A 9,582-nucleotide genomic window follows, 5' to 3' on the forward strand; every position below is an offset into this window, starting at 1 on the left:
TAGTTTTAGAACTCCACAGTAGGCTATATTAAAGTTATTTCCTGTTGAGCATTTCAACGGAAATATCAATTTCTCTGACTTTTTAATGCCGCATTTTAGATATTTTTCCCTTGTTGGACCTACATTAATTTATTGTGGTACATATTAAAGATAAATTCAGTATCAAACAGGAGCAACAACAAAACAAAGAAAAACAGATGACCATGAAGAATTTGATTTGGAAAGATGGAGGAGACAAAAAGTTCACACACACACACACACACACACACACACACACACACACACACACACACACACACACACACACACACACACACACACACGCACACACACACACACACACACACACGCACACACACGCACACACACGTCTGATAATATGACAGAGTTTTGTAAGGTACAAAAAGGAGACCACGAATAATAATTTGGAAATTTTTGCATCTTTAATATCACATATATCCTTTACAATGGCTGAAAAAAAATATACTGCTCAAAAAAATAAAGGGAACACTTAAACAACACAATATAACTCCAAGTAAATCAAACTTCTGTGAAATCAAACTGTCCACTTAGGAAGCAACACGGATTGACCCGACGAGGGTCCCCGTGGTCAATCAGTGTTGCTTCCTAAGTGGACAGTTTGATTTCACAGAAGTTTGATTTACTTGGAGTTATATTGTGTTGTTTAAGTGTTCCCTTTATTTTTTTGAGCAGTGTATATATACAATGACATTATTCTAATTCTTCTCTAAACGTTATGGCATTACTTAAAATATGTAAAAGTAAACGTTTTGCTACGGGGTTGAATTTTAATTCAGGCTAATCAAATTGAACTAAAGGAAACTGGATTCTGAAACTGATTTAAAAGGTGCTTCAACCAAATGTTCATTTAAAGGTGTGCACATGTCTGTAACAAGGTTATTGCCAGATGTTTCCTCTAGATAGAGATGTTTCATTTGAATATATGGGCTACGTGTAACATTAAAGATAGAAAAACACATTGAAATAATCACGGTATCATTTTTTAACAAAACTCAGGCATTTTTACATGGATGTGCACACTTTTTTAGATCCACTGTAATTTGATCCAGTATTTCAATGATTGCACGTCAAAAATCGATACCAGAGGGCACAAGTAGTGGCATCGTGAATCCAGCAATAGATTATCTGGCAGCATCCTGATCATCCAACAGTCATCATCAGAGTTTAAAATGTATCACATTGTCGGTTTCATCAGTCCAGCTGTTTGTAGACATCGCAGACAAGTAAATTTTAGATATAAAATGATTATCCCATTTTTTATTTTTTACAGCATCAATAGTTTAGAAGAACAGACAATATTCAGAGAAGTTATATCTAAACTGTTCAAATTTATTCCGCTTTATCTCTGAACTCTACAAAAATATAAACCCTACAGAAAACATACATTACAAAAACAGCTGTTACCTTCAAGTTGTGGAACACATGCTTTAAAAATAACACTGATTTGATGCTGATCTAAAACAGTTGACCCTATACATGTGGGAATAAACAGAGCACAGATAAACCAACACTTTAGTTTAAATGAGAAGGTCAGAGTCAGACTCCTTCAGTCCAGAACAATTTATAGCTGAACATAGTGACCAAATATGCTTATTTTTACACGGGAATCCAGCTACACCAAACACAGCACTGTAACGTCTGCTATATAACATCTGACCGGACATCGACCTCTTTGGGCACATCGGATTTACCCTCCAGGATTTGCTGGATCTGATTGAGCACTTTCTCATGGAACACCATGTCTAGGTGGGCCAGGCCCCTGTACTCCGTCACGTGGACGGGCTTCTCCTGCTGCCCCACCCAGCGCTTGCACAAGCCCATGCTGAAGCTGTCCACCGTGTCGTCCCCGTCAGCGTAAACAAAGTCCACCGGGTCCCCGTCGGGAAACTCCTCGTTGTAAATATGGGTTACGGGCGTCGGAAGCCCCACGCCGTACATGCACCACACCTCTACGCCGGGCGGGTGGAGAGCACTGGTGAGGTTCTTGGTGTCCTCCCACATGTGCCTGCAATCAGAAAAAAAAGATCTATTTAATTATTATTGTTATGTTTGCTGTTTATTCTTACATAATCCACACGATTTTGATTTGAAAGCATCTGTAGTTGTTTTCAAATTAGCTTTACAGAAAACTGAAGCTGCTAAAAAGCCCTTCGGTGGATGATATAACTTCCCTCACCAGCAGGGGGCACAGAAACACCACAACTTAAGAAAGTCAAAGCTGAACTAGTCTGTGTCCCTAAAACAAACATGTCAAAACACATTTGAATTTAATTTCAGCTTAGACAAATGCCAAAAGCCATTTACTTAAGATGTGAAAAGTTTTCAGGAATGCAACAAAGATGCTTCAAATCTTGTGAGCAAGTTCAATATTTTAATAGTTTACCCCCAGGTGAAAAAAGTATACTTTAGTATACTTCAAACATACTTAAATTTGTGAAAGTACACTTTAAGTATACTAATTATTAAGTGTACTACCTATAAGTATATCTGAAGTATACTAAAAATACACTTCTACCAATTTCGAAATTAGTACTTTAAACACACTTAAACATAATTGTACCAAAATGCACTTTTAATATATTAAATAAAAATATACTATAAGTGAACAAAATATGAATTAATATGTATGAATTTTTAAATGCCTTAATAATATTTTACTATTTATTAAGATTGCATACAATAAAAAAGGATAATCATGATGTAATTTTTAAGAAAGTACCCAATCAATTTTCAGATGTGTGATGTAAAACCTTACAATCAACGGTATTAGCTCCAGTTCATACTCCAGACCAGATGGTGGCGGTATTGCACATTTCATTTATTTAAAAAACGCCACAAAGAGAAGAAAAAAACGAACGCAGGGAAGATAACAGACGCTGTTCAAATTCGCCATTTTTACTCGCATAATATTGCCTTAAAAGTAGAGAGGGCCTTGACAATAGTTACTAATTTTGGTAAATTCAAGCTGGTGACGTCCTAGTCCGAGTTAGACGACAACACAACGGGACAACAACCGATGGAAATGAAATGTGTGTCACAAAAGGAGCCCGGGGGGATGAAGGCTGCTAAGTGTTGCTAGCTGGTGGCAAGTTTGCTAATTAATTATCTTCATTTAATTATAAAAAGTGCAGTAAAGATATATAACTTACGTTGGTTTCTTAAATAATTATTTTATAAATTTTATTGTATGATTATTACTATAGCAATCATTCAGCTTCATGTTATAACTGCATGGAGGTTATTTGTGGCGACTTATACTTTAATTCATAAACTAACCTGGTTTTAATTAAGCTCCATAAGACAAAGAAACTTTGATATTGTGAGGTGGTTGTTCTAACTCATTCATCAATGATTTTTATCTTCAACATATGTTTGCAGTCTAACTAAGCAAATGAAGATGAAAGAGGAAGCCAGAAAAATCGGATGTTAGAAAACCTAAAAACTTTCCTGTCTCAGAAGAGGCTCTGACTCCACCAGATCACCAACCAGCTCTGAAGATGAACCTTCACATCGTCTTCATGATGTAAGTTTGTTTTTTCAATGAGGAGCTAGCTACATTTTCAACAACAAAAACTGCTGTGTTACCAACACCAAGTGCTTAATAAACACGATTTGATTTAAAGATAACTGGAAAGAATTTTTCTCTTCTTGTTAATCTAACATTTATCTTACTTTTTTTTTTATTGTTGACTTTCAGGGCCCAGTGATGGACTGGTGACCTGTCCAGGGTGAACCCTGCCTATCATCTGATGGCTGCTGGAGATGGGCACCACCAGCCCCCCTCACCATCCTACAAGGATCAGTGTGTTCAGATCATGGATGGAAAGATTTTAAGGTAGTTTGTCTCCTTAAGTTCACACTTAAAACAGCTTCATAGTTGATGCCAACATCAACTGATTCTATGACATTGCTGACTATTTTTTTCTACTTCTAACATAAACAGGCAAAGAAGACACCCAGAAATGTTTTTCCACCCCAGGCATCCGGTCCCAATCTTCATCAGTTCTGATGATGTCACATACATGGCGAGTCCACAATGTCTTAAAATTGTAAGTATTATTTTTTTATTTGCCATTTTTCTGTTCTCTTTAAATACAAATGCTTTCTCTGTTTAATTGCTCTATTGTTCTTTTTTGTAGGTTTCTGTAAGGTGCAGTGAACGGGAATGTTCTGTCATTGGTCCTCACTTTGTCACACTTAAATTTTCATGTTCATTGTGTTCACTTTTGATGTGAAAACTGATAATATATATAAAGTTCATAAAGTTGAGTAAAATTGGACAATTTTAAAATTTCTAATAAAACAAAATATTTGAATTACCTTGAACATCTTGTGTAATTAATCTTTCCATGTAATTTTAAATCAAAAATAAAAATTAAGTGTAATTTAAATACATTACTAATATATTAATAGTATATTTAAAATATATAAAGTATATTAAATATTTATAAAAAAATATATTTTTAATATAATTCTGAGACAGAATTACACTCAAAATATAATATCAAAATATAATAAAGCTCTGAAATATATTTAAAAAGTATACTTTAAGTACACTTGGAAGTTGTTCCAAAAAAGTACATATAGTACACTAAAATATACTAATAGTTGTAATTTAATACTATTTAAATACTACTAAAGTATACTAAGCACAAAATTAGTTGTTCCAAAATAGTACAGTTTAAGTACATCAATAAAAGTATACTAAAGTATGTTAAAATTTAGTATACTAAAGTATACTTTTTTTTCACCTGGGCCAACAAACTGAGATCTACATGCAAGAGAAAAGGTTCTGACCAAAGCATCCTCTTTCACATGTTTACTGTATAAAGCTGGTGCAGAGAGAGAACTAAATATCTATATAAAAGTGTTTTAAAAGCATCATTTTGAAGTTATAGAAAGAGCATAAAAGCTCTAAGTTACCAGCCATCCTCAAAGCTGATGTCTGTGAAAAGACGCTTGTAGTCCCGATGGGTGTAGTTGAAGGCTGGAGTGGAGATGAAAACATGGTCCTCTGGCCAAACCTCCTCTGACGGCAGCAACCAGGGATTAGTGGTCATCATCCTCTGCTCCTCGCGGATCTTGATGTTGGAAATCATCGGGATGCCGTCATTTTCACCTGCAGTGAGTTTTAGTAGAAAGTGAACAGCAAGAAGGTACAAACTCACCAGCACATCTTGACTTGGTGCCAAATAAAAAAAAAAATCAAGTTTCTGATCGAGTTTCTGGTATTATCCATTAATCATCTGCTGCAGGTTCTGTTCCAGTTAAACTTTACCTGAGGTCAAAACTCTGAGTGCTTTAACAGCGCCCCCCCATGGAGCTGCAAGGGAAATAAAACCCCTGATGTACTTGTCGTTCCAGGCCTTTGGCTGATGGTTGAGGAAGTAGAGGACGTAGTGGGAGCCCATGCTGTGTCCCAGTAGGTAAACTGGTTTCTGGTACTGGTTGTACATCTCCTCAACCAGCTCCTGCAGCTTTAGCAAATAGGCTGCGTTCTCATCTATGAAGACACGAGAGGGATGATGAGTTCTTTCTGGGTCAAATCAGACATCCAGTTGTATCAAAAATCACCACCTGAAATTCCTCCCTCTGTTGATGCAGAGGCACTGAGATAAACGATTAATTAGTGATTACAGTTGCAATAAAAAAAAAAACAATGGATGACAAACTTGGCCCACATTAGGTGTTTTAACAGGACACCCACTTACTTGGTGCTAATCTCCAATCGTACGGCGCTCCACGAACCGTCTCGTTCCGGACATAGCCGACGTTGACCAAATGTTCCACCATAGTATGAAAGTAACCTCGAAAGAACAGAGTCATACTCTGGTAACTTGCATACAAACACACGAAAACCAAGCTCAATTTAGTGAGTTGAAGTAGAAAGACTTTTAATTAACCCCGGTTCAGTCGTCTTACCTGCCAGTTTGTTGTAGTCAAGAAACTCTATGGAGTAGGTTTCCCCAAATCCCGGCACTCTGACTTGCACCCCTGGTGAGTTGGACGAGCGTCGTGTTGTCCTGTTGTAAACAAGTCTGAAGGGAGAAAAACAAAAAAACATGAGCGACAAAATAAATTGATCAAATAACTGAAAAATAGCTCATTTTTAAAATTCTGGATATCAATCGATTCAGAGTAAAACAAAGTATTCATCTGAAAGTAAAAGAGAGACACCAACAGAATGCAGGTGTTGTTGGACAACTTAAAACAGCGTGTTACCTGATGTTATCTATCCAGCAGTCCACACCTATTGGCATGAACATGTTGAGGTCGATCCACAGGGGAAACCAGTTTTCAGTTTTCTTGTAGCAGAACCAGTGAACCAACGTTGATTTGTCTATTTTGGCTTCGAGTCGGTTCCCCAAGTTCCCAGGCACTGAACAGAAAACATCATACACGTGCTTCAAGTCGTTGTGTTTAATAATAAACAAATGCAGCAAAATGTTTCATCTGTGGAACCCGCCACGACGAATCTTCATTATCTAAGCTACATGCTGTATTGTCAGATGCAGATCTTGTCAGATCTGCTTTTACCTGCAGTGAGTAAAACTAGCAGAGCAATTCAGAAAAGGAACAGCTAACACAGTCAAATCTGATAGTGTAATGGTCTGTGGGGTGCTTTGCTGTTTCAGGACTTGGACAATTTGAAGTAATTGATGTAAGCATGAACTCTGGCTTCTCCCAGAAAATGAGGAATGAGAACATCCGGTCATAAATTTGTGACCTTTGTCTTACGCATACTCGGGTTTAGAGGCAAAACAATAATCTGAAGTACACCAACAAGTTCACCTCTGAATGCCCCAAAAATTAAGGTTTTAGAGTGGCTCAGTCAAAGTTAGTGAAAACGGCATTTTGAGTTTACTCAAGCTATCTCTGATGCTCAAACACGCTTGATGGGTTTGAAACATTTAGGTGTGACACAAAAAGCACAAAACAGATCAAATCCGTATGCACAAAATCTCTATTGAGCAGCATCATACTTGGCCTGCTGGTTGGACTTTCACTGCCCTTGAAGGCCACACTGGATATAGATTTCAGTGGGTGAGTAGTTAAGCCCACTTAAAACAACAAGAAGCACGAGGCAATATCAAACATGGGCACGTTTTTCCAATATCTTTCAGACCACGTCACTTTATTTTGCCAATCAATGAGGCAAAAAAATTAGTTTTCAGGTAATAGTTGGAATTTTATCATAGACTTTTCTTTAATAAGTTGCTTGGTATGTCCAGCTTGTGTCTATTGTGAGTCTTTTTTATTGAGGACCTTGAAGATTCATTTTTGGTATTGTTTCATGTCATATTATGTGACAATTGAATCTCAAATCTTGAATACCTGGGTCACCCCTTGGGTGTATGAGGCTTTATGCCTAAAAAATGCAAGTCAGAGCTAAACGGTTTAAAGAACATTCATCCCATAATGGTCTGATTACAGGACATTCAGTACGTTTGAAAGGAAAATACAAAGAAATTACGGATGACTCATGACATTTTCCCAGTATTCAAACTTGTTTTTTTTTTTTGTTTTGTTTTTTACAAAAACCTGCTCTTTGAGCTCTTGAAGAGTAACTCTTATTTACCATCTGCCTTGTATCTTCGGCTTTATTTGGTCATGCTCCAAATAAGGAAGTCCGTTTCCCACAGCCAGATGTTTTAGCATCCTTGTGTTGGATCCCACAGGAGCTAATCAAACTCTGATGCTGAAAACATCACCTTGATGAAAGGACTGTCTACGTTGAACATGTAGGTATCATGACTGATCTAAGAATTTAATTACATTTAACTTGAGAAAGAAACATATGAAAAACATCGAGGAGGAAAACTCTTTCTTGGGAGGGAATATTTAACTTTTCCACATTTGATCTGGGTCAAAACTTTGAAAAACTATCTTTCACTACAGGTGCAGCTGCAAGACTTCAAACATATGACTATGAGTTTTCCACAAGTCACAATATCAGTCATATTAGATGGAGTGCTTAGCAACATCAATTTTCATGTCTTGATTAAATTTAGGTCTGGACTTTGACTGGACCATTCTATGATGAAAGCCATTCCTTTGCAGCTCTGGATGTATGCTTAGACAACTGGTGTAAGGTGAACCTCTGTCTTAAAGCCTTTTCTTTTTCCTGAGTTGCACTATATATATTTTCACTACCACATATTGAATTTAGGATGTAGGCAAAAAGGGTATACATTGGTTTTCTTCTCATCAGAGAAACTTCTTTCACACTTTAAACAAGACTTCTTAAAGTTTTCTTCTTGCCACTTTTCCATAAAGGGTAGATCTGTCGAACTGACCAAAAATAATTATTACTCTTCCACCAGAGCTGTGAATCTCTGCAGCTTCTCCAGTGTCAACATGGACGCTTTTGGGTGATTCCCAGAGAGTTATAGGAGAAATATTAAGTTTTAGCAGTTTTGTGGCCCACTTCAAAATTATGAACTTTTTTTTCCCGTTTATGACTTTAAATCTAAAATAAAAACACAAGTTTTGAAATGTGAAATATGCTTACAGGAGGTGATGGTTACGTTTGAAAATGTATGAGTAGCAAATATTAGAATACAGTCAGATCAGGCGCCCTGGTCGATTACATACCCCCCCCCCACACACACACACACACACACACACACAGATAATTTATCAGAAAGTTTGAGTAGGGAAGAGGTTCATCAAACATCCATCGCGTTCTGTGAAGAATACATTTAAAAGACCCGAAGCGAACTCTCCTCTTACCTATGATGAGCGGCGAAGTGTTGTTGCTCGGTATTTTGGTTTTAATGCTGGGTGGGAAAACGACGTTGACGATCCAGAAGCCGGCGGAGTGATGAAGCCCCAGCAGAAGAACTGCGAGCAGCGCCCAGCACATGTGACCCGCGGACCCCATCTTCTCTGTCGGGCAGCTGCGGCAGCCCCGCTCGGCGCTTTGTGAGCAGCTGCAGACGACGAGGGCGCAACAAATACGGAGAGAGGACACTCACACCGACTCGAGGGGCGGCTGTTTTTTTTTTTTTTTTTTTAACCATAAGCGATGGTGCGTGCCTGATTTACACTGAAGATAAGTGTTAAACTACTTTTACACGGAGTGATTAATGCAGGCTGAGGCAAATAAAACGTGCACTGTCTGCGTACTGTCCTATCGATTCTTCTCGATCACGCGTGTTTTGTTTAGACAACAGGACGTCAATGATTAACAAAAAGCGCTGCAGAACAAACATTTATTCTTTGAATCGCATGAATAAAATAGGAGTAAGAAAAATCCCCCGTAAAATACTAGTCTCTAAGGTAACTTAAAAAGCGCTCATATAAGTTCTGGTTGGTGAAAACAGGACTTCTCAGGCTAGCTATCGTGAAGTGAGACATTTGCATCAGATTCTAACTATAACGGCTTCCCTTCGGCCTCCAGCTGGGATGAGTCTGCACGGCCTGAACTTTCTGATGCTGCCTTCACGGTCATGGTAACATCCAGCTTCGGAAGGAATTAAGACACGAGTTACAGAAATGAATCTTGGAAGTTGGCTTTTACAGAAAAATTGAGGACCA

The 9,582-nt window shown here is 37.8% G+C and overlaps 1 protein-coding gene and 1 long non-coding RNA gene across 2 annotated transcripts; one reads left to right on the top strand and one right to left on the bottom strand.

The window, feature by feature from the left end:
- Positions 1–1,279: 1,279 nt before the first annotated feature.
- lcat (lecithin-cholesterol acyltransferase) lies at positions 1,280–9,487 on the bottom strand. Its single transcript, XM_008411670.3, has 7 exons — positions 8,776–9,487; positions 6,265–6,421; positions 5,965–6,080; positions 5,754–5,849; positions 5,321–5,545; positions 4,966–5,161; positions 1,280–2,047 (listed from the first exon to the last, which is right to left on the bottom strand). Exons 1-7 carry the CDS (start codon positions 8,924–8,926, stop codon positions 1,684–1,686), a joined length of 1,305 nt encoding a protein of 434 aa, XP_008409892.1. The 5' UTR covers positions 8,927–9,487; the 3' UTR covers positions 1,280–1,683.
- Positions 2,757–4,356, top strand: LOC145551959 (uncharacterized). The gene is made up of 4 exons (XR_014087856.1): positions 2,757–3,127; positions 3,421–3,565; positions 3,740–3,877; positions 3,986–4,356. It is a non-coding gene; the product is annotated as an uncharacterized LOC145551959 (long non-coding RNA).
- Positions 9,488–9,582: the final 95 nt, after the last annotated feature.

The sequence above is a fragment of the Poecilia reticulata genome, chromosome 6 (assembly GCF_904066995.2).
Source record: "Poecilia reticulata chromosome 6, P_reticulata-male-v2, whole genome shotgun sequence".
NCBI lineage: Eukaryota > Metazoa > Chordata > Actinopteri > Cyprinodontiformes > Poeciliidae > Poecilia > Poecilia reticulata.

Excerpts from the sequence above, each read along its gene's own strand:
- lcat (XM_008411670.3), bottom strand. The coding sequence starts at position 8,926 with ATGGGGTCCGCGGGTCACATGTGCTGGGCGCTGCTCGCAGTTCTTCTG. Across the intron at positions 6,422-8,775 it reads CACTTCGCCGCTCATCATAG|TGCCTGGGAACTTGGGGAAC; the intron begins GTAAGAGGAGAG and ends TTTTCTGTTCAG. Across the intron at positions 5,850-5,964 it reads TGACTACAACAAACTGGCAG|GTTACTTTCATACTATGGTG; the intron begins GTAAGACGACTG and ends TGTTCTTTCGAG.